The sequence below is a fragment of the Kwoniella botswanensis genome, chromosome 1, assembly GCF_036426115.1.
Source record: "Kwoniella botswanensis chromosome 1, complete sequence".
In the NCBI taxonomy this organism is placed as follows: domain Eukaryota; kingdom Fungi; phylum Basidiomycota; class Tremellomycetes; order Tremellales; family Cryptococcaceae; genus Kwoniella; species Kwoniella botswanensis.
In genome coordinates this window covers 12997014-13021402 of record NC_088599.1, presented here as the reverse complement: position 1 = coordinate 13021402, position 24389 = coordinate 12997014, and the positions used below count along the sequence as shown (strand labels likewise).

Genomic DNA, 24389 nt, shown 5'->3' with positions numbered 1-24389 from the left:
AGCTTTGTTGACAGGTTGACATCTGGATGCATCATCTCGTGTCTCTAAGATATTCCATCCTCTCTCTCTGTCTCTGCCATATACACCCGACTCACATACTTGTACTCAGAGTGATAGCCACACAACGAGGCTAGCAAATCGTGCATTCACTCCACATGTCCTTCCCACCGCTCAATCTCACACTGTTCACCTCCTCACCCTCTTTCCATCCGACCATAACGCTACATCTCCAACCCCCATCTTCCTCTCCGATACCATCATCATGCAACTTACGAGCGCAATTGTCGTTGAAGCTACCAGACGAGGTGTTTCTAGATCCAGATGAGCTGGAGGATAAATTCGCTGGATCGGCTATATCTTCCTATACGCTACGTAGTACAAAAGGGAAGGGGAGAGTCAAGGTGGATATTGAACGCCCGTCGTTCGATCTTATTCATGAGGATGAGGATAAGGGATCAGTCATTATAGATCTGACGATATCGCCGCCTCAGTCTTATGTTACAATAGAGCAGGGTAGAGGTATAACACCGGGCGAACTGAGAGAAGTGATTTTGGAAATACCTTTACATGGGAGGTATCTTGCTCCGACTGAAGAAGGAGAAAGGATTATAATGTTTCCTGAGGAAATAAGGGGAGAGTGGATGTGTAATATAGGTAAGTATGGTACCGATGTGACTTATCCATTTTACTATCCAACATACACGATTCAAAATCACCTTAACGTTCAATCGCTGATACTGATGTCTCTCAATTAGATCCATTGACGACCACACATCTACCTTTGATACCTCATACCCCGATCAATATAACCTTACCCACTGGTAAACATTCGCATCAACCTTATGTGGAGATCATCACCCCGATGGTAATTTGGTTGGGATGGGGCTGGTTGGTATATAAGATATTCAACTTGAGGAGTAGGATATCGTACCGGAAGGCAGATATGGTGAAGGATAAGAAGGATTTATAAGTGTTTACATCCAATGTAAATCATGACATTGTAACCCGATCCATCTTGCAAGTCCCAAAAGTTCCATGCTATCATTCATCATGTTACATACAAATATTAACCTCCGACAAGAATACAAAATAGTTCAATAACAATATGTGTCATAAGGTAAGGTAATACTATCCCGAAATGGAGAATAGGTCTACTTGCGATAGGAAGAAATCACCTCCATACAGGTCCAGAGACACTCCTCGGTTTGCTCCTAGGAGCAGTCAATCTACCATTCTCAGGCTGTCTTCTCATCACTTTCGTCCTTGATGATCCTAATCCAATTCCATTCAATCCTGAGTCAATCAGATCGATCGACTTGTAAGCTTGAATTTCATTTTCCAATTTGATTATCTTATCGTTCGATATATTCAATAGATGTCTCGTCGATGCGAGTTCCTATCCAAACCCATCGAGTTTACTATACATCAGTCATTCTATCATTTGTGATTGATCGTCCGACTCACCTGCTTAATCATGACCATCTCCCTCCTCACTCCCTCTACATAATTGATCTTTTGACCTTCATTATTATGTCCTACCAATTCTGCATTCTCCAATCCCAATCTCTCAGCCTCATCCACAGCTGCTTGTTCACGCGATTCGAGTATTCCATACTGCTCTTTCAGGTCGTGGTAGAGTTCTTCGTATTTGGAAGACTCGTAGTAAGCTTCTTGTAGACTGTATCATTGTGATAAAGTATCAGTCAGGTATCAGATCCATCGCAGGAGATGTCTGTATTCCACACAAATGGGCGACAACAAGCTGAAAAATTGTAAGAAAGCTGGACCACTCACTGCTTAACTTCCTCATCCAAGGTCTCTTCAGCCATCTTGGACCTCATAACCACTTCGTTGGCCCTCTTCAAAGCCTCTCTATCGTCTCTTGACTGCTTATTTGACTTATCCATCTCTTCATGGGCGATCTTGACCTCTTCTTTCAATCGCACTACCTCATCTCGAACGGTAGTGAGATCTAGCTGGAGATTCGCTATCAATCCCGAACAGGGTGTATGGGATTCCTCCAAAGCTTGATGTGACGATTTGAGCTCGGCGAAAGATCTCTGTAAGGCGGTAAGTGTAGTCGAAGAGGAAACAAGGGATTCCCTCGTCGTTTCGTACTCTTTTAGGAGGTTGGAATGTGCTTGTCGAAGGGAAGTAAGCTGGTTGATGAGGTGAGATGTTGATAGTTGATTATGCGTCATGGCCATATCAAGCACGGGAAGGAAAGGTAGTTGGTCTAGTGGTACCGAACTGTCTGAAGGAGAGTGTGATTTGATAAAGGAAGACAATTCATCTCGAAGGTTATGTCTATCCTGGATCATGTCTTGTACCATCAAGCTTAACAACTTCCGTTCATCTTTCGATATTTTGAGCTGCTCTTGAAGATCCCGTATTATCTCTCTATTCCTATTCAGTTTCCCTTCCAGCCTTTCAGCTTTCTCTTGCCATCTCAAAGCGTTCGTTGAAGTTTCGATCCATTTCCCTTCCAGCTGCTGATACTTCTCTTTCGTCACTGAACCCCGGTACAGCAATCTATAGCTTATACTTGTAACTTCCAAGAGCCTCTGCAATCTATCATTCTCTTCTCTGACCTCATCAAACTCTTTCACTTCTTCTCTCAAACTTGCCACTACTTGTTGTAACTCTTGATTACTCTTTCTCAGCTCTTCTTCCCTCATAACCACTCTTTCCTCTTTTTGTTTCTCCCTGGATATAGTCAATTTGAGATTATCCAATTCACCCTCTAACCTCGATACGTGTTTTTCTAGTCTGTGTTTTTCAATCTTCGATTCTGTCTTTTCATTCTCGTACTCCCTTATTTCCTTTCGGTTGGTATTCACCTCCAAAGCATGGTCGCTCGAGGCTTGTTTGAGAGATTCGATGTGCTGGGTGAGTTGTCTATTTTCATCCTCCAAAACGGAGTTCTGATCTTTTAGTATCTTCAATTTATCGGTCCTTTCAGATAGTGTGTATTGTAAAGATTGGTTTTCTGATTGAAGTGATGAGATCTGCTTCTGCGACTATCATCAGGAAGGAAAACCCAACAGTTAGCTACTTTAGCAATCTTCTGTATGGATATATGTATATATATTTATATATCAATACGCAGAACTAACCTTGTCTTTCGATACCCGATGTCGTTCAACAAGATCTTTCAGCTTCCTTTCCAGCTCTGCGTTCGGACTTAGCCCACTAGCTGGATTGTTCTCCAGCGATTTGATCATTTCGTCCCTTCTCGATATCTTCGCTTTGGCTCTTTCCAACTATACAACCACACCGTATGAGCTGAAATCCACACCAGTCCCCAAGTGATCAGCTTACATCTTTCTTTAGACTTTCTACCTCCTTCTTGGATATCTCCAGATCCCTCTTCCACCCTTCAGCTGAACCTTCAGCTTCGGCCCGTTTCCTCTTCTCGTCATGTACTTCGGATCTGGCTTTTTTCAGCTGGTATGCTGTATCATTGTGTTTTGGGGCGTTGAGAGCATCTGAGAGACCTAATGGCTGACGATGTGCCGTGGCCATGCTGATCAGGCTTTGGCTGTATAGCGTATGGATGTTCTGTACTGGCGTATGCAGATGGATGATGTTTGTTTACGTCTGGTGGTTTCTCATTCAACCAGGGGAAGATCAGTCGCGATAACATGAGGCGAGCGTGGGAAAGGTAAGGTTCAATCCGGGAAATTTGCTTCCGTTCCACTCCCAGCTTGGAAAAGTTCAAAAAGTTGCAATTCAAGTGTTCTTGTCGTCTTGACCATTATGATTGAACTGCAACCATCCATCCAATCTGATTGAAATTCTCACTGCGTCGCTCCACAATCTGAAGAACCGACCGACAGAGAGCAGTAACCAATATGAAGTCCAACTTCGTATTTCAGAATCTGTGTGGGACGGTATACAGACAGGGCAATGTGATCTTCACACCTGATGGTAATTCAGTGTTGAGTCCTGTGGGTAATAGAGTATCGGTATTCGATTTGGTCAAGTGAGTGAGATCCGAATAAATATATCTCTGTACTATTACCGTGGTGTATACCGGTCTGCATGGACTTCCAATGATGGCTGATCCGTATTTATCTTGTAATTGTTAGCAACAAATCAAGGACATTACCATTTGAGAATCGAAAGAATATATCGTCCATCGCTTTATCGCCTGATGGGAATGTACTCATGTCTATAGACGAAGGTGAGCTCGGGACTACCCCTACCAATCCAACGCATAGGGAATCAAAGCTGATGTCACATGATCGATATGATGATAGATGGTCGAGCATTGTTGGTACATTTTCGAAAAGGAACCGTCATCCATCATATCTCTTTCAAAGCCAAGGTCAACCACGTGTCGTTCTCCCCCGATGGGAAATACATAGCTATCACCCACGGACATAAGATACAAGTTTGGAAAACCCCCAGTCACCTCGTTAGGGAGTTCGCTCCGTTCGAATTGCATAGGGAATATACAGGTCATCATGATGAGGTGGTATACATTTGTTGGAGTAAGACATCTAGGTGGGTATATCTCTGACACACCAACCCTTCATTCCCTTCCTGACTACAAGTGGAGTCACCAGTATTCAGGCGCTGATCAGTCCTGAATGACGACCTATAGATACTTTGTGACGACATCCCGAGATATGACTGCTCGATTGTACACCCTAAACCCTTTGGAAGGATTCAAGCCTAAACAATTTGCTGGACACAGAGATGTAGTTATAAGTGCTTTCTTCTCGGAGGACGAGAAGACGGTAAGTCAGCTGTCTGTCTAAACGGCGAGGTAACCCCGCTGATCAGTGTCGCAGATTTACACCGTCTCTCGTGATGGAGCTGTGTTCGCTTGGTCCGCAAAACGAGGAGCATCAGCTGAAGATTCAGATGTGGAGATGGACATCCTAGATGCTCCTTCGACTTCAGCATCAGGAGCGAATCTAGCCCTGGAACATACAGTAGCCTACACCCGTTGGGGTATTTCCAACCGACATTTCTTCAATCAACCTGGAACCAAAGTCGTATGCGCAACATTCCATCCCAAAACATCCTTACTCATCGTTGGATTCTCTACCGGTGTATTCGGTTTATGGGAAATGCCATCTTTCACTTCTGTTCACACTTTGTCAATATCGAACGAGAAAATATCCTCTGTGGCTGTATCGGCCTCTGGTGAATGGTTGGCATTTGGCGCAGCGAAATTAGGCCAATTGTTAGTATGGGAATGGCAGTCTGAATCATACGTGTTGAAACAACAAGGACATTATTACGATATGAACACTTTATCGTTCTCGCCCGATGGACAGAATATAGCTACTGGCGGTGAAGATGGTAAAGTGAAAATATGGAATGCTTCAAGTGGTTTTTGCTTTGTCACCTTCCCTGAACATACCGCTTCGGTCTCTTCGGTCGAATTCGCCAAACAAGGACAAGTGCTTTTTACAGCTTCGTTAGATGGAACCGTTAGAGCGTACGATATGGTCCGGTATAGAAACTTCCGCACGTTCACTTCGCCTACACCTGTCCAATTTTCATCACTGGCTGTCGACCCCTCTGGAGATGTGGTTTGTGCGGGATCTCAAGATTCGTTCGAAATCTATATGTGGTCCGTACAAACTGGAAAGCTACTAGATATATTGACTGGTCATGAAGCGCCGGTATGTGGATTAGCGTTCTCTCCCACTGGCGATCAACTAGCTTCGGCTTCTTGGGATCGATCAATTAGGTTATGGTCAGTATTTGGACGATCAAGAGCCACAGAACCTATAACATTATCGAGTGAAGCTACTTCGCTGGCATTCAGACCCGATGGAAAAGAAGTCTGCGCGTCAACTTTGGATGGACAATTATCGTTTATAGATGTTGAAGAAGGTCAGATCAAATCTGTTATCGAGGGACGAAAAGATATTTCGGGTGGAAGGAAGATGGATGATCGACTTACAGCTGCTAATAACGCCGCATCGAAATATTTCAACTCTGTCACATACACTGCGGATGGAACTTGCGTCTTAGCTGGAGGATCATCAAAATATATTATCATATATGATAGACAAGAAGGAGTAATGATTAAGAAATTCCAAATTTCTCAAAATCTGAGTCTTGATGGGACGTTGGAAATGTTAGATTCGAGGAAATTGACTGCTGCCGGACCGATCGATTCGATTGATTTAGATGGTGATAATTCAGATTTGGAAGATCGTCTAGACAAGACCTTACCTGGAGCAACAAAGGGTGATATGTCCAAAAGGAAATATAGAAGAGAAGTGAAAACTACTTGCTGTCGGTTTTCAACTACCGGAAGATCATTTGCGGCATGTTCGACAGAAGGATTGTTAATTTTTACTTTGGACGAATTGAATAATTTTGATCCGTTCGATCTAACGTTGGATCTTACCCCTGAAAATATCCTCAAACAACTTCAACAGGAAGAATGGTTAATTGCGTTAATTATGGCATTGAGGTTGAATGAGAACAAGTTGGTTCAAGTGGTATATGAGAAAATTGACTTAAGATCGATACAATTGATTTCAAGGCAATTACCTCAAATTTATATAATACCATTTTTAACTTTCGTTTCGAAACATTTGGAAAGTTTCCCTCATGTGGAGTATGATTTACTTTGGATATCGTCTATTTTGACAGCTCATGGGAAACATATAAAAGAGAATAAAGGTCAATTGGCACCTACGATTAGAGGGTTGATCAGAGGTTTGATGAATTTGGAAGGGAGTGTCGCCAAGTTGTAAGTTCCATTCCCATTTCATTTCGTCAAATCAGTTTATCAATTCAACGAGAACGAGGAAACGATTATTGACTTTTTGTTTTGAACGAATGTTCGGGGATGCAGGAGCGATCAGAATACTTTCTCGTTAGATTATATCTTATCTCAAATCGTCAGAAATGAGAAGAAACCTATGGACCAAAATGGGTTGACGGAACTGGGTATAGAGGTCGATATATGATGAGGATTATGCATCTAAGTAGTGGATCGTCATGGCTCTTTGTTGGCTGTTTGAGCGAAATCAAAGTATACATATGTACATGTGGTTGCTTTCGTCCTCGGCTAAATGAGGTACTGCCGCTGCATTCGATTTCTATCCTCTGCTCGTCGATCAGAGTTACGAAGATGTTTAACTGCACATGTGCTGTTACAAACGCCACATCGATTTATGTGTGTAACTAACTGGTCAGTCACCACTCCCCACCCCAACCCCATCAGAATTAAAATAAACACCTTTGACCCTGAACACTAATCCTAATCGAAAACTCTCTTATATCGGTATTGCTTTTCTCAGCACAACAATATCAATCTCCCTGCTTATGAGCAAGTAAGGGAGGACGGGTCCAGACTGGAACTGGGAGCTGTCGATCTACTCACTGATCATCATGATGCCGCAATTTTACCTTTTGGGTAAAATATCATTACTGTAGATGTCGATCAGGATCCAGGATGGATCCTAAATTACCTCATCTATCTTGCAGGGATATACTACGCGATTGACAACGGGATCAAATCTGATGGATGCCATCTTTCACTTTGCGTTTGCATCTGTCTGCATTTGCCGATCACATCCATCCCATCCCATCGCTTCCTGCCAACCCCCCTAAGCCATAACGAACCAGTTTACTGCTCACCATCTGTACAACACCATCGACAGTATCGAGCACATAGCAGCAGATACATACGCACACATCAGATCACCACGTTATACACGCTCTTTTAAAAGAAAAACCAGTACCGTTATAATCGGAAAGGGACCGCGATTGATCAATTGTTTGGGTTAATACCTCAACTTGTAGCCGTTGGATGGGAAAGCCAATGACAATCTTTCGCAGACCTACATTATCAAATCAACATAATCCCAACATTAACAACAGCATCAGCGAAAACAATGAAGTAAATAGCATCATGTCGACGAATAATGATAACAATCGTATATTACATGAATCACCTTCATCGACCTATTCAGCTCGACTGGGCTTAGGTCCACCCATCCCCACATCCTCATCCAAAGATGGAAATAGTCAAAGTGAAGATGTTGGAGCATCTGAGATACACGGCTCGCCAGAAAAGAAGAGAAGATACCTGGAGGAAGAGAACACCCCTTCTTCTGGAGCAGAACAGGGAGGTAAACTAGGGTCTAGTCCCACGGAAGGAAGGCAGGGTAAGAGACATTCACCTAGAGCTAAGAATGGAAGTTCAAGTGCTAGGATGGAATCTACCGAAGAATCTGAGAAGAGAAGATCGAGAGTCCTCAGAACGGAACAGAACACCCCTGGCTCTTCTACTTCACCTTCGGCTTCGCCTAATATGCAAAGTGAAACAATCATATTATCTGGCCCGACGCAAGGAGGGGATGATGATGACTTTGAAGATCTGGAAGATGATGACGATGAAGATGGTAGAAGAGATAGTATATTAGATAAACCTATCTCACCCAGAAATCCTACAAAAGTATCTCCGTTAGCCAAGAGATTAGGGGAAGAACCACCTTTCATGTTACCTCATCCATCTCGTAATACGCAGACTTCCCAGACTTCCTTCCCCGGTGTCGTTATCGGCTCGTTCGCAGGTGGAGGTGGGACGACCATGACAGGTTTCGAAGGTGGTATGGATGATATACTCGATCCGATCGTCAATGCTAGTGCCAACAATCAAGGGAGACAGGGACGTACCAGCGCAAATCCATCTACCACGACCCATACGCAGGCTGCACCCAATATAGCTCCATGGTTGATGGATGATAGTTCACCTTCTTCTGCTTCTTCCTCTACTACCGTCATTCACCAACCACCGCTCGAGATCGAACGTACACCAAGTACGAGAGGACCCGCGGCGACTCTGCGCGAGAAAGAATCGTCTTCAAGAAAAGCTTCAGGCGTATTAAATCATTTCTCATCAGTACCTTCTTTACCTAAAATAAGGAGACAGCCGACTGCCGATACACCAAACCAGAGTGAACTTGGACCGTCTTCTAGGAACACTTCACATACTTCCATATCTACCCAGATACTTCAAGGTTCAGGTCAGCAAACACCTTTAGCTTCTTCAAGTAGTAGTATCATCGAGGGAGGATCGAGGCAAAGAAACAATTCGAATGATAGTTTACAGACACTTTCGGGGAATCAGAGATCGGCAAGGGATAATTCTCCTAAATTCGATACGGCGACAAATCAATCGTCTTCTTCTCATTCGAACAAATCTCATGGCACGAGTAGAGTGGGAAGGTTTGGAAGTACAGCTAGCTCGACGAGTGGATCAGGAGGGACAGGAAATGAAAAGAAAAAGGGATTCTTGGGTGGTTTGCTGAAAAGAAGGACTGGTCCCAGTATATCTCTCGGTGAGTTCAATCTACCTCCGTTTGAATGATGTAGCTTGGCCAATTCTGACCTACATTTTTGTCTAGGTTCTGTACCCGACTTTCAACCTCCTGAGACACTGAATCGTGGATCTACCGGTTCGACAAGCTCCAGAATATCTAATTCACCTTCTATCGGATCCATGATCAGCTCCACCTACGGAGGGCTATCGCCAGGTGATCGAATGACTTCAGATTCCTACGGACGTAATTACCGTCAAGGATCAAATTATATATCCGAAGGTGCAATTTCACCTTTACAGGAAATCGCTGAAACACCCTTCCACCTTGATATGAATCTCGACGATATGGAAGGTATCGTCGATCCTACCAAATCAGGCGTACAGCCAACTTTCGCTCGGCCTCCACCAGCTACTCACAACTCCGGTACGACCGCTACGACTGAATCCACCGCAGGGTCTATGTCAATGGAAGATGCCCTGGCTCAAACCAGCAGTTTCGCTACTACCGTCAGTGGAGGTGAATCAAGTGGATCCGGGGGCTCGTCAGGCCAACCTCCAGCAACGGGTCGAAACCTTGTTGGTGAAGCTGAAAGAGTATCCGGACCATTTGTAAGAAACCCCTTCTCGACCGGAAGCTCAGTCGGTTCTTTAGACAACACCGCCAAGCCAAGCACACCACCTTCACCGCATACGCTTTCACCTAGACATGCTTTACCACCTACTACACAGCCCAGAAGACCTTCTCAGCTACGTAATGTGAAGATGGGATCAATCGATTCCGAGAATAGCGAGCCTGTCGAAGGTGCAACATGGCAACATCCCATTGCACCTTCGTGGGCTGCCGCCGGCCAATCCAGTCAAACCGTATTCAATGATCCGTTCGGCTCAACCAAAGTTTTACCACCTATATTCGACGATAGTCCCGCTGGGGCGATACCAGAATCGCGCAAGCCGTCTGAAAGCACTACGGCTGATATGACATCCTCGATCTCAGCTTTGCCATCTCACATGGGCGGCGGTGCTGCGGCTGCGGCTGCATGGGCTGCACCGGAGTCATGGGGCGTAGAAGGTGATGAAGAGGAATCGGATGATGAATCCAGTTCGTCAGAGGAAGGAATTGATGAGCATTGGGAAGGAGATACTTCCAACGTCACCGCTACTGCAAATGGCAGACAATCAGGCGGGGTTGAAAGTCTTCAAAGTCCCAGTACAGCATCGAGTGCACCCAAATCACCAGCTATGTCACCTGGAGGGACCAAGAAACCTCCTCCGTTCGGATTCAAATCTGCTCAATCGGGTCCTAGAGCCAGAAGTTCAAGTGGAAGACCCAGTACGGGTCAAGGTGGTAAAAGAGGAAAAACAGCTAGTGGACGTCCATCAACGGCAGCCAAATCGAAAGATGGTAGACCTGGTACGAGTGGAAGTATACATGGTGCTGCTGCTGTGGTAAGTCATCTTCTCTCAGACTACTTTACTGGATATACTGATTGTTCATGGCGCATTGTAGCATTGGATACGGATTTATCGATCAGATGGTTCATACACCCTCCATCAGTTACCTATCAACACCACTACAGCAGAATTCATCGGCATCTTATCGGGTCAGAACGATGCTCCCCCAGGTAAGAAGATCACGACTAGTATGAAGCTGTATCTGCGTGAGAGAGGTCAAGGTGAGTCGATATCAAGTCCGGTGGAGCATCTCTCAGGCTGATTATAAATGGATAGACCGACTACTGCTTCCGTCTGAGAAACCAATTGCTATCCAGCATCGACGACTGTTGCAAGCTGGTTATACCGAAGCTGAACACCCTGAAGAGATCGGTAAAGACGATATGGCCATTCTTTGTCGATTCATCTATCAGACACCAGCTTTACCCATCATGAACCCCGAAGAAGAGAGTTCATACGATTCTTTCGAGTTCATCGATGTCGCCAGACGAGATTTACAAACCATTCCTATCTTCTTGCATCTCCACGCACATAATATTATCATCCTCAACGTATCGGCAAATCCAATGACGGATATACCGTTAGATTTCATCCAGGCATGTACAGGTCTGAAAGAATTGAGGATGTCCAATATGGCCTTGAAGAGAGTACCCAACAGTATACGAGCCAGTACGACCTTAGCACGACTGGACGTCTCTTGTAATCGAATTGCCGATCTTGAATCCGTACCTCTAAACGAAGTCGAAACGTTGGTATCTCTCAAGGTACAAAACAACAAACTCACCTCGATGCCTAGCTATTTCGCTCAGATGAAAGCTCTGAAATACTTGAATATCTCAAATAACAAATTCGAAACTTTCCCATCGGTAGTTTGTGAGATGTCAAATTTGGTCGACTTGGATGTATCATTCAACAACATCACTGAATTGCCATCAAAGATGTCCGATTTGAAATCGCTAGAACGACTGGCACTTTTCAGCAACGAGTTGACCAGCTTTCCACCTTCTTTCAGTACTCTGCTCAATTTGAGAATATTGGACGTACGACGGAACAAGCTCACTGATCTCACAGCGGTGTATGCTCTACCAAATTTGGCCACCCTTCAAGCTGATTATAACAACATCGTTACTCTTGATGCTCAAATCGGTGCAAATGTCCGTCAATTCAGTGTACCACACAATTCGATTACCCGATTCACGCTTGCTCCTCAGCCCAATATGGCTATGGTCACTTACAATCTTACCAATCTCGATTTGTCCCATGGGAAAATCTCTACGCTTGCCGATGAAGCTTTTAGTGGATTAATCAATCTTGTCAAGCTGAATTTGAATTTCAACCAATTCACCCGACTTCCAACGACACTTGATCGACTCAAGAACCTGGAGGTTTTCACATGTACCGATAACATGTTAAGTGATCTTCCATTAGGTTTAGGTAAACTACAAAAACTTCGAATACTCAATTTACACAATAATAACTTGAAGAATCTCCGGTCGGAACTGTGGGCCTGTGGATCTTTAGAGACTCTCAATTGCAGTTCCAACTTGTTGGAAGGTTTCGAACCTTTCCCTGAAGATTGGGAAACAGCCACAGGACTTCCCCGGTCTGGATTGACCGATCATTACAATGGGTCACCGCCAATCACCATCAGTGGCCGACATCTGTATTTGGGTGATAACAGGATAACAGATGAGATTTTCCATTATGTCGCTAATTTACCTCATATCAGGACTGTTAATCTCAGTTTCAACGATATCTATGAGATACCTCCGGACACTATAGGACATTGTAGTAAATTAGAACATCTATACCTCAGTGGAAATAAATTGACGAGTCTCCCTGCGGAAGACTTAGAGAAATTGGTCAACCTCAAGACATTACATCTGAATGGTAACAAATTACAAACCCTGCCTTCGGAGCTGGGAGCGATCAAGACTTTACAACATCTCGATGTGGGAAGTAACGTGTTGAAATATAATATAGCCAATTGGCCTTATGATTGGAACTGGTAAGTCCTTGCGGTGGATCTTGAAGTGTACATAGTAGCTAATCCGCTTGTCAATTAGGAACTGGAATACCGCGTTGAGATATCTCAATTTGTCAGGAAACAAACGACTGGAAATCAAGCCTACTTCCGCTCAAGAAATGAACCACGCTTCCAGTTTCCGAAAAGAGTTGTCCGACTTTACTGCGCTTACTCAGCTTCGAGTTCTTGGTCTGATGGATGTCACTCTGCGTATCCCATCTTTACCGGATGAAAGTGAACAAAAACGTGTACGAACCTCTTTCTCCGATATCAACAATATGGCATATGGCATTTCGGATATGCTAGGCAACAACGAACACTTAGGAATGTTCGATCTTGTCGTACCCAATTTCAGAGGTAAAGATGATGAATGTCTATTCGGAATGTTTGGCCGTACCACCCCAACTTTCAATGCTGGTAAAATCCCAAAATTACTGCAAGAGCTATTTGCCGGCCAACTGGTCCATCATCTAGGTAAACTTGGGAAAGATGAGGATATGGGTGATGCCCTTAGAAGAACTTTCTTATACGTAAATAGGGCATTGTTCGAGAGTTGTTTCACGCCTGGAACGACCCGTAAAGGATCCGCTCAAAGTATGGCCAGTATCGACGATATGTTCCGTGGATGGGCGCCTGCAGTCGGATCAATCTACCGTACCGGATCGTCAGGTGCCGTCGTCTACTTATCAGGTAAGACGCTGCATGTGGGAAATGTCGGTGATATCCTGGTAGTCGTATCGAGAAAAGGAGAAGCCGAATTATTATCTAAGAAACATGATCCTACCGACCGAGAGGAAACGGCTCGTATCCGACGTGCTGAAGCTTGGGTATCGACAAAGGGATTCGTCAACGATGATAAAGATATAGATATATCACGAGCATTTGGTTATTATCATAATTTCCCAGCTGTCAATACATCACCTGAAATTAGAACTCGGCCATTGACGGAACAAGATGAATTTGTCATCATAGGTAATAATGCCTTATGGTCTAGATGCTCTTATCAGACAGCTGTGGATATTGCCCGAACGGAGAAACATGATCCTATGATGGCTGCTCAGAAATTGAGGGATTTCGCGATTTCCTATGGAGCTGATGGAAGTGTTATGGTGATGGTTGTTAATATATCTGATTTATTCTTTGGTCAGAGCGGACATAGACCCCGAGGTGTACCTGGATCGAACTTACCTTCCGGAGCTACCGATTCGACCACTGGAGAAATTGATAGTACAACTACTACTACCTCGACTAACACTGCGTTAGCTAAGAGACCTATAACTAGACGAAGAGAAGAAGTTGGAGATAGGACGTTGAATAGATTGCAAAGGGAGATCGAACCGCCTACAGGACAGATAGCTATCGTTTTCACGGACATAGTCAACTCGACTCATCTCTGGGAGACCAACCCTGGTATGCCCACGTCAATTAAGATCCACCATAATTTCATGAGAAGACAATTAAGGTTGGATGGTGGATACGAAGTGAAAACTGAAGGAGATTCATTCATGGTTTCTTTCCAATCCGTTACTGCGGCTTTACTTTGGTGCTTCAATTGTCAAATCGGTTTATTATCTCAAGAATGGCCAAGAGAATTGTTAGAAGCTCAAGATGGGAAAGTAGTCTATGATTCACAAGGGTCTTTGATCCAACGAGGACTTAGAGTGAGAATGGGTGTACATTGGGGATCACCCGAGTGCGAACGTGATCCAATAACTCGACGAATGGATTATTATGGACCGATGGTTAATCGAGCTGCTAGGATAAATGCTTCTGCTGACGGAGGTCAATTGATGGCTTCTGGAGATGTGATCAATGAGATTACCTCTGTCAGAGAGTATCTTGAAACCAACGATGAAGAAGCTCTGAATGAACTTCAAGGTGATATCAAGAGGGAGATATTGGAGTTGAGAAGGATTGGGTTGGATATCAAAGATATGGGTGAAAGGAAATTGAAGGGATTGGAAGGTGAGTGAAAACGTCTTTGTTTTATTTCGTTTCGTCGGGAACGATAGACGTCAAAGGAGAGATCAAGATCGAGATGACCATTGGATCATTGAAGAAGGATAAGTCATGCTGATTTTTGTGCTGACTTCATATAGTTCCTGAAAAATTACATTTACTTTACCCTAAAACCTTATCAGGAAGACTGGAAATGTCAAACGACCTCCGAGCGGAAGTGGAAGTGAATGACGCACGTAAACCTGAACAGAGGCTGATCGACATCGAAGAAGTCAAAGAATTATCCTTGATCACTTTAAGACTAGAAGCTATATGTAATCTCGGCTCGACGTCTGGTTCCTCCCTATCATCCGGATCTGGGAACTCGGATATCCTTTCTTTATCTCCTCCTGGATCGCCTCACGAAGGGAAAAAAGAACCCTCTAGTACGAAGAAAGTTACTGGTGGTGTGACTTTACCAGTACCGAATTTGAATTTGGGTCCAACGATAAGAGAAGATATGAATGATGAAGAGTTGATAATGATCATTGAGAGTTTGACTGGTAGATGTGAAAATGCTTTATCTACTCTGGTAAGTTACCTATTTACTTGCGTGCTACCTCATTGTATGATTGTACAATTGACTGAGCTGATTTGGTTATTTGTGATTAGTATTTGAAACAAGTTGGCGGGTTTGCAAGTGTCATGTCTGCCTTGGAGAAAGCCACTAGGATAGATTCGAGGTTGATTACTCATGCGCTGTCGTTGATGAATGGTGCGTTTGGAGGTTGAACAGAAAATGAATAAGACGTTACGTAGGAGGAGAGAAGAGATAAAGATTTCTTGATATGTTGTTTCTTGTTATTGGTTGGTAAACGTGTTATCGTGTTTGTACTATTTCTTATGCTCTGTGTCTTTGTCTTTGGAATGGGTCGGAAGTGCGGAAAAGGAAAAGGAGGATCTGCATCTGCAATTTTTAATTCTTCATTCTCGTTTTCATATCATATGTCTCGCTCTGTCATGTTTCCCTTCTGTCTGCTTGTTCTTTAGTTACTGGTTATGGATATCGGTTTTATAGTTCATCTTGACATTGACACACAAGCATAATCACGCACATGAAATGCATTGAACTTGATATAACACTTTGTTCCGCAATGGATCAGTATGCGAAATATGGACTGGTCCGTAATGATCAGCGGTCTATACTTTAACAAAAAAATGAATATTTACAAGCAGGTAAAGGATATGAATATATGTACAACGGTAATTTCTGAAAATTGAGATTGATCTGAGCGAGTCGAGTGGACTTCAATACCTCTCCTGAATCTCTTTTATCTTCTTTCTCTCTAATTTGTATACCCTATCCTCGAGGTATTGTAATTGATGATGTAGATCGATGAACAGGTCGGATGTGGTCGATGTCTAAATGACACCTGGATTAGCTTGCCATATTGGACGACTTGGTGTATCCGCGATGACCAGTCAACGCACAAATTCACTATATCTACCTAATAAGGTACTCAGTTCCTTTTTCAATTTTGATAATTCCCTCGAAGTGTTTTGAGTTTGTTTAAGCGAGGATATGAGATTGGGTTTTAGTGGAAGTAGTTCTAACAAATATCATATGCAATCAGTACCTCTTCTTACTGTTGTTCACTTTTCCTGAGCTTGTGCTATTACTCACCCTCTAAATTCCCACTTCCTTGAACATCTTTGTTCTTCAACGAATCAATCTCCCTCAAATCCCTTTCTGCACCTTTGATATCGCTATATGCTTCCAATACCATAGTCAATTTGATTGCATCAGGTAACAAATCCGACTCAGTGATCCTCTCCTTTTTGTTCGATTCAGTTGAATCTTGCTCTTGGTCATTTGTCAAGGTAGTTATAGTTGTAGAAGGTGGGTTGAGTAATGGAAGATATTGATCATCTATATATCCAGGATGAGTATACTGGTGATTCATGTTAGTGTAAGCTCGAAGAACCACTCACACCCATCCAATAACCTCTTTATACCCTCACTCTCACTAGATAGCCTCTCGAATATCTCTTCGGCCTCTTGGATTTGCCTAATAGCAGATTTCGAAGATTCCCCCTTCGCTTTTCCTTGAATGAAGGACGGTTGGTCTACTATCGAAGGAGGGACACCGAATAGTTGAGCTTCGAGGGTACGTAATCTGATATCCAGCGGGAGCAATGGAGAGTCGGAGTGGGCGGATGACATGGTCGGTGTATGAACCCAGTCGTGAATGAATTGGCTGCAATGCTACTATGCAAGATGTGGATGTCAAGAGTTGAAGAGCTGAACGAAGACAGTAGCCGCACTGATCACTCGACGCGTTTGTACACAGTAGCGTTACCCAGTCCCGCTTTACGGCCGGTACCTGAACCTGCATTTAGCCCAGATGACTGGGGAATTGAAATGGTTCGGGCATGTGCGTCAACGTCAACAATTTTGAATGAGTCGATGATGATCCATGAATCATACTACTCACAACACATTCCTCACACTGCAGCTAGCAATCTTCCCATCCTTCATTGTGGAAGCTCTCTTTCCTTGTATCGTCCTGGAAGACTCCATCGTACTAACAAGCCACGACATAGACATAAAAAATTAGACAGAATGAGCATTTCCCTATCATCCAGACCGTTATTCGGGGGAGCCATCTCACTGGACTTACCGGCGGATTACATCGATGCCAGGTGAGTTGTCCCTTCCACTCTCGCACTACCGGCTTAGAGCGCAAAGCTGATCTGTGGGTCTGTGGGTGTTCACTGTAAAGTGATCTTCGTCAGATCCCTGATAATCAAGAGGTATTCTTATCGTCCACGTCAGACACTGCGATCGTACTTGAGGTATTGGGGATGGTGGAAGATGGATTGGCAAGTACAGACCTTTGGGAAGCGATCAAGTGGGTCCACACCATAAACCCCTTTCGAACGATATCCAAGCTAATATCTATACTATTTGGTAGATTTCACTTCTCATCCATAGCTCACGATAACGCCTCTCTCCACTCAACGATCCTCACCCCTCCTCCCTCTTCATCCATCCCTTCTCAACCATCAGACGAGTCATCAGCCACCACTCCCCAACCGGTGATATTAGGCGGTACACAGCGTATACATAAATTCTCACATAACCCCACTGGAGCACCTCGTCCAGGACATGAAGACGATATACCAGATGAAGTTTGGATTGGCGTCGCTCTATGGAGAATATGGTTGGAAAACCAACAGACGGGAAAGAAGAAAAAGGCGGACCTTGTTTTGAGCGTTAATGTGAATCTTTCTGCAGAGGGTGGTAAGGGATTGGAGGAGAAGGAACGAGTAGAGCAGTGGTTCGTCGGAGATTGTGTGAGGAGTTTGAAGGTTCTGGATTTTGGGTTGTTTGGATATACTGATTAGAGACATGTAAGAGGAAAAGGACTTTGAATATATCAATCAGTTGGATATTCTCAAAAGCTCAACATAGTTCAGCTGAACTCTAGATGATCGATTTACCCCTGTTCGACCTGGGCAAAGGAAGGGATCAAAAGTATGTATGTCATATCGCTTGACGACAAAAATCCTCAATCGTTTGTGATAGCGAGATCATCATATACATATACATATCTATATCCAGATCCATTCTATGTAGATCGATATAGACTTTCGGTACAACAGATAGATATGCTCGCTATGATAATGCATACATGACTTGCACTTCCATGTCCGTATTCTTCGTATAATGATGCATACAAGAGAGGACAGGTCTTGACTTTTATACAATAGAAAGGAAAAAAACCAGGTATCATTTCATGCAATATATTTTCGATCTGAAATCAACAACGCTCGTCATAACATCGCAAACTCCTATTCGTATCATCGTCGACTTGACTTTTGCTTATATCTCACACTCTCACACATCCCCTCTTACAACACGGTTCGTTCATTTCGTTCAGCTCAGACAACGACTAAGCCAAATATCGATACGAACCCATATCGCTCGTTCTCTCCAAATACTCTCTCTGCAACAAGTAATCAAACCTCATCAGTATTCATCCTTCATATACGACAATAACACACTTACATCTATCAAACCTTCGATGCGTTTCTTGATCAAAGACATGGAAGGGCTGAACCTAGTGGATAATTGATGTGCTACCTCTGATATCAAATCATTATGAGACATCTGTTTACGATCTTTCATGATTCTAACTATGCAGGCCTGTTCAACCAGATCGAAAATGATCAGTTTTCCGTGCTCATTGAAGAAAGTATCTTGACGAATGGTGCGTTGGGAAGTGAAAGTAGAAGCGCAGACCCACCTCAACCTGATGTCTCCTCTCTTCATCAACCATCTCCTGCGTCTCCTCCCTTTCTTTGGTACTTTCAACTTTACTTGCAACTTGCATTATCTTGATTCTCGCCAAAGGGGATGTGAAATTCTCGTTAAACTCGAATTTGTCTGTTGGATTGATATCTCTTCCTTTAGGTATCTTCGTCAACACTCTGAATTTACCGCATGCTAGGGATTGAAGGGTACGTATCAGGTCGGGGTCAGGTAGATCGGTCGATGTTTTGATGTCCTGCCATCAACAAAAGCCAGACAGAAAAGTCAGTCACAAATAAACAAGGACAGACATGGTACATATGAAATTATCGCCTAAAGATAAAGTAGAACTCACAGGATACGATAAAGTTTCTCCGCTCTTCGTATCTTCAAATAAAAGCAGTACCACCAACGCATGAGTAGACAGATTCAAATCGTGCGCCCTACTCTTGAATCTAACTTTAACGTCTGCTGTACCCAGATTACCTTGCCAAGTCAACCTTCGACCTGAATGTCTGGAATCGTAATATTTCTGAAAAGTCTCCATGGAAGGTTGAAGTGCGGCAGGGAATGTACATGTCGTACTCGCTACTATCGGTTGAGGCCAGTAAGAAGCTGTAAGGACGTTAACAGTCAAATCGATTGGTAATGCCTGGACAAGTAACATCAGTACAGTAACTTTATTATAACGAGGGTCAAAAAACTACGTTGTGCACTCACTCCATGTCGGGTCAGATAATTCCTAAATGAGTTGGCACTTTCATTACTCAATCTCATATCTGTAAACATCCCTTCGAGTTTCTGAGTGAATTGGAAACCCCTATCAGACGAAACAGAGAACACAAATACGTCAGATCAAGCTTGCTCTCTTTCCATTTGGTTCCACATGAATCAACAGACTTACATTTCCATCTTGAGTTTCGTGACCATCTGTTTCTCCGAATCGTCACTGGCACTCCTAGCATACAACAATCTCCTCGCCAGGTGATTCTTGTAATATCTCTCGAATTTATCTTTATCCGATAAGAACCTGAAAAGGACAATGGTCTTTTCCAAAGCCGATTCGATCTCGCTGTCCGATCTCTATGTTGTCGAGGTAAAAAACTCAGCGTGTTTCTCCATGCAGGTAAATAGGAAGCTCACTCACTGCTTTTGTACCTTTCTTCAGATTCTCATCGATGAACAAAGACAGATATTCGGGTGCACGCGGATTGGCATTGATGAACGATTGGAATGCCTAAAACAGTATAACCAGTCACTCAACTGGCCTCTTGGGTGTGCGATATCATCATGACCCAGGGACTAGCTGACTCACCTCATTAATCGAAACTTGAACCTGTTTATCACCCATGAAAGCAGTTTCCAACAAGCCATCAAATTTATCTTTCAGCTCTAAAACATCTTGAACCCATTTCAAAGCGGAAGTTAAAGCATTATTGGCCGGTGAAGTAGCTTTTGCCTTTTCCTTGCCTTTACCTTTCCCATCTTCGGCAGCACCATCATCATCCTGACCTAATGTAGATGGACCAGGTTGTTCCAACCTTTCCTGATTGACTGCTTTCCCCCTTTCTTCAATATCCAATCTCAGAGCATTCCTCAGAGATGTCTTTCCCTGATCTTTAGGAACTTTAAGGAATAAAACGTATAATCGACGTAGATCACTCATTCGATTCGAATCTAACATCGTTACCAATCCACTTCCTGGCATATCTAAGATGGTCTGTAAATGCGGCTTGAGCAGATTTGCTACTAGGAGTTCCTGTAATGCGTTGTGGGTTACGGTAGATAGGTAATGGACTGTACGATCTGCTTCTTCCGCCAGACGACGTTCGACCTATATACGTCGATAAGATTAGCTCGTTATACCTTTATATAGCGGCTCATACATAAAAAGTCAACGTGAGCAAATTGAAGGGACGATCACCTACCCTTCTGAGATATGACGCCGCATCACCTTTATCAAGCTCATCAATGGCTTCCAACTCGTAAAACTCCGCTGATCTCTTCAAGAACTCAGGTTCGAAATCCATCAAGTAAACATTCTTCCCACCTTCTCTTTCCGATACATGCAACCTGAGTAGTATATCTGTACATTCTCTGATTGTCGATCGGGTGATTGTCTCTCCATCCCTTTCTAATTGGACTTGCGATAGTAGCGTTGATATCAAGTGGGTATGGATGGGGTATTTGGACGAACGGATGATATGTAGGAGAAAGAGGGTGAGACCGACATCGTATATCAGTGGTAGGCCATTAGCTGTCGAGTAACCTTTATCCTATGGTCATACAGAATATCAGTCCCATTATCTCCCCACCAGTCGATCTGTAGCTTGACACTAAGCTATTAATCAACTTACCATATATTTCAATATATCCCTTATCTTCCTCATCGAACCTGTATGATCCTCCCAGGCGCTCTTTATAGCTTTCAAGAATCTATCACCTTCCAAAGCTCTCTCTATCGCTTCCGCTCCACCACCCAATTTACCTGCTCCCCTCGTACCGCCCGACCTAGGGAAGGTAGGTACGATCTTCTCTTCTGCTAATCTGTCTAGGTATTCCGATATCAATGCCTTTACACCGTTATACAGCTGATCACCATCTGCAGAACAAACATCATGTCAGAATCAAAATCCAGACACTCAGCAGAGATGGAAGGAATAACAGGTAGTATACTCACGTTTATGCAAGACCATGTTATACCCATACCTGTAATGTTCCTCATAAGATAGTTTCGACGCGTTATGATTCTGGATCTCCCTGATGGCATTGGCAAGCTTCGTCCATGTATCCTTGATAGGAGTTTCCGAAGTGGGCTAAGATGGGGTGAGAAGTCAGCTGTCGGTTGCTGTATGTTTGTAGAAGTAGCCAGCTTACTCGTTTGGGAGGTCGCTATATAACGGCAACATAACCTTGAATCAGCATGATCATTGAGTGAACGGGGGCAGTTGACTCACGATCTTGGGTTTGCCCCTTCGAGCAGCTCCCATTGACATTGCCATGATGATGTTTGAGTTCTTTGACCACTCGATCTCCGTCCGAGGCTTCTCTGGGATATCTGACGAGTGTGATGAGGAATGCAGAGATGAAGAAAGTTGGAATGATGATGATGATGGTGATCCACCAAGTCACGTTGTCGTCGCTCGGACTTTTTTATCCGAACATATATCTTCCGTTGACCCAAACATTTCTCTCATCTCGACTTTTCACCCTCTTCTTGGTTTCCACATCTCCGCATATACCATCAATACCAACTCTACACCAGCCATGTCAAGTGCACAACGGAATGCACTGTATGTGCTACGTATGGTATGGAGGGATCCACAAATACCACTGGCCAGAAGATCAGTATCCACGGCAACAGCAACTGTACCTCTCACCATACAGCCTGACCACTCATCTTCGACCACCTCTACTTCCACACCCCCATCCACATCTCCCATCGACAACGTCCATTCACTCCTTCCTATCGATACAACATCCACCACGTCGACACCTTCATTTCTCGAGCCGGAGTCTGACGAATACACCACCGCCAGTCTCCTTCTTCCCGAGAGACAACTCCATCCAGAACCTATCCCTTGGCCTACACTATTCCCCAATTCCAACGTTATCGCACCACAGTCCAAATTCTGTGATCCAATATACAGACTAGTCGCGCGAGATCGATACAATGATGCTCTAACAATATACAAAGAGATCCTATCGCATAATACCAGAATACAGAAAGGCTTGTTGGGTCATTCAATCAGGATACAGCATCGACATGAATATTTGAAACCTGCCGTAAGATCTTTAGTCGAAGGTGATCATCAATCCACTTTGTTATGGTTGAACATCTATCCTAATAGACCAGCAACCAGCAACCATCCTGTATTGAAAGAAATCTGGAAACCTGTTTTGGACATAGTGATCAATGAAAAAGAATCGTTCAAGGAGGATCCTCAATTTTTACAAGAGTTTATGGTATTAGTTGGAAAGAAAGGACTATTACCTACTTTTCTACCTCAATTGTTACCTCATTTGACCTTCGCTTTCCCACCTGAAACATCACTTAGGATATTAGGAGAAAGCATAAAAGCATATGTGAGTACGACTACTTCGGATAATTCCCAGACGGATCGAGCGAGATATCAAGAAGAGATCGTTCAACCTCAAGTTGTAGCTTGGTGGGGATCATATCTGAGGAAATTAATTTTAGCTGGATGGAAGGAACAGGCTTTGAATCTAGCACATAAGAAACCTTTTGGTGAATCTGGAGAATGGGATGATATCACGAGGAAATTTATAGATGAAGAATTGTTGGAGGTTGGACGTAAAAAGAAAGATGATTCACTTAGAATAACGGATACTACCGATATCATCCAACGGATTCGAGGAACTTTAAGAGATCTACCTACGCCGACAGAATTATCTACGTTGATTAGAGCATTGTCACATCCGCTCATCGCTCAGGAGCATCCTACTCTATTGAATCGATATAAGTCGAGATTCGTTCGACCACCTACTATTGACCTACAACGAAGAAGGAGGGAAACGCCAACTGTGCAAAGTAAATTATGGATCCATTCGGAGATCATCAATCTCCAGAAAGAAGGAGAACATCATCAGGCTGTAGAACATTTCAGAGAGAATTTCTTCTGGGTCGGATTACCACCTCTTGAAACGATTTATGAAGAACCGAAAACTCCAATAGGTAATCCGAGATCGAAGACCCTACCGAGTATTCAATTGATAACTACCATCATACCATCAGTGATATATACATTACCACGACCTAAATCCAAGACAGTCAAACAATTCTTTTCGTTATATATGTCTATGTTAAAGACCACCCCGCCATCCCTTCGACCAAACCAAGTTACGTATTCGACGTTATTGAGAGAACTAAGTCATCATTCGGGATCGATGATTGGATTGTTATCCTTAAGGGGTTTGATAGACAAAGGAATAAATCCCGGACAAGAGAGTTATGCGGCTGTTTTGTATGCTTTGGCTGGACGGAGACACCCTGAGCAGATGTGGGATCTCCTCGACCAGGCGGAGAAAGAGGGGATGGTGGGACTAAGAACTTATAGAGGTCTACTTGCGATACTGGTAAAGACGGGGTTGGCACGAGAGGCCGAGAGGGTGTTTTGGAGGGCGAGGGAGAAGACGGGACGAGACGATGTATTTGACGGACTGGACGTGGACTAAGGATGATGGAGTGTAGAGGGGTATGAAGGATGGAGGATGGGGTGAGATGAGGGTACAAGGGCGGATAGGAGACAGGACCAGCCGAATGATGAAGCAGGACAAGGGAGAATGGGAGGCGGAGTGAAGTGATGACTCCGGTTTTGGTTACTTTGTGA

The 24389-nt window shown here is 43.7% G+C and overlaps 8 protein-coding genes across 8 annotated transcripts; 5 read left to right on the top strand and 3 right to left on the bottom strand.

Annotated features, from left to right (window-relative positions):
* Positions 1-155: 155 nt before the first annotated feature.
* L199_004915 (uncharacterized protein) lies at positions 156-970 on the top strand (the record flags this gene model as incomplete). The annotated part of the gene is made up of 2 exons (XM_064890632.1): positions 156-654; positions 756-970. 2 exons carry the CDS (start codon positions 156-158, stop codon positions 968-970), a joined length of 714 nt encoding a protein of 237 aa, XP_064746704.1.
* Positions 971-1171: 201 nt separating this feature from the next.
* Positions 1172-3525, bottom strand: L199_004914 (uncharacterized protein; the record flags this gene model as incomplete). Its single annotated transcript, XM_064890631.1, has 5 exons — positions 1172-1396; positions 1465-1678; positions 1795-3020; positions 3117-3263; positions 3322-3525. 5 exons carry the CDS (start codon positions 3523-3525, stop codon positions 1172-1174), a joined length of 2016 nt encoding a protein of 671 aa, XP_064746703.1.
* Positions 3526-3854: 329 nt separating this feature from the next.
* Positions 3855-6947, top strand: L199_004913 (uncharacterized protein; the record flags this gene model as incomplete). The annotated part of the gene is made up of 6 exons (XM_064890630.1): positions 3855-3985; positions 4092-4186; positions 4263-4509; positions 4610-4745; positions 4800-6727; positions 6833-6947. 6 exons carry the CDS (start codon positions 3855-3857, stop codon positions 6945-6947), a joined length of 2652 nt encoding a protein of 883 aa, XP_064746702.1.
* Positions 6948-7894: 947 nt separating this feature from the next.
* On the top strand, positions 7895-15515 carry L199_004912 (uncharacterized protein; the record flags this gene model as incomplete). The annotated part of the gene is made up of 7 exons (XM_064890629.1): positions 7895-9326; positions 9393-10753; positions 10815-10980; positions 11036-12767; positions 12826-14750; positions 14885-15315; positions 15396-15515. 7 exons carry the CDS (start codon positions 7895-7897, stop codon positions 15513-15515), a joined length of 7167 nt encoding a protein of 2388 aa, XP_064746701.1.
* A 516-nt stretch (positions 15516-16031) lies between these two features.
* On the bottom strand, positions 16032-16947 carry L199_004911 (uncharacterized protein; the record flags this gene model as incomplete). Its single annotated transcript, XM_064890628.1, has 4 exons — positions 16032-16145; positions 16215-16333; positions 16408-16653; positions 16716-16947. The coding sequence occupies 4 exons, from the start codon at positions 16945-16947 to the stop codon at positions 16032-16034; spliced, it is 711 nt and encodes a 236-aa protein (XP_064746700.1).
* A 399-nt stretch (positions 16948-17346) lies between these two features.
* L199_004910 (uncharacterized protein) lies at positions 17347-18131 on the top strand (the record flags this gene model as incomplete). The annotated part of the gene is made up of 3 exons (XM_064890627.1): positions 17347-17426; positions 17507-17635; positions 17699-18131. The coding sequence occupies 3 exons, from the start codon at positions 17347-17349 to the stop codon at positions 18129-18131; spliced, it is 642 nt and encodes a 213-aa protein (XP_064746699.1).
* Positions 18132-18679: 548 nt separating this feature from the next.
* L199_004909 (uncharacterized protein) lies at positions 18680-22040 on the bottom strand (the record flags this gene model as incomplete). Its single annotated transcript, XM_064890626.1, has 13 exons — positions 18680-18733; positions 18796-18933; positions 19034-19294; positions 19394-19690; positions 19759-19858; positions 19943-20121; positions 20186-20275; positions 20354-20872; positions 20967-21314; positions 21396-21640; positions 21719-21854; positions 21916-21930; positions 21996-22040. 13 exons carry the CDS (start codon positions 22038-22040, stop codon positions 18680-18682), a joined length of 2427 nt encoding a protein of 808 aa, XP_064746698.1.
* A 265-nt stretch (positions 22041-22305) lies between these two features.
* L199_004908 (uncharacterized protein) lies at positions 22306-24234 on the top strand (the record flags this gene model as incomplete). The annotated part of the gene is made up of 1 exon (XM_064890625.1): positions 22306-24234. One exon carries the CDS (start codon positions 22306-22308, stop codon positions 24232-24234), a length of 1929 nt encoding a protein of 642 aa, XP_064746697.1.
* Between the last annotated feature and the right edge of the window lie 155 nt (positions 24235-24389).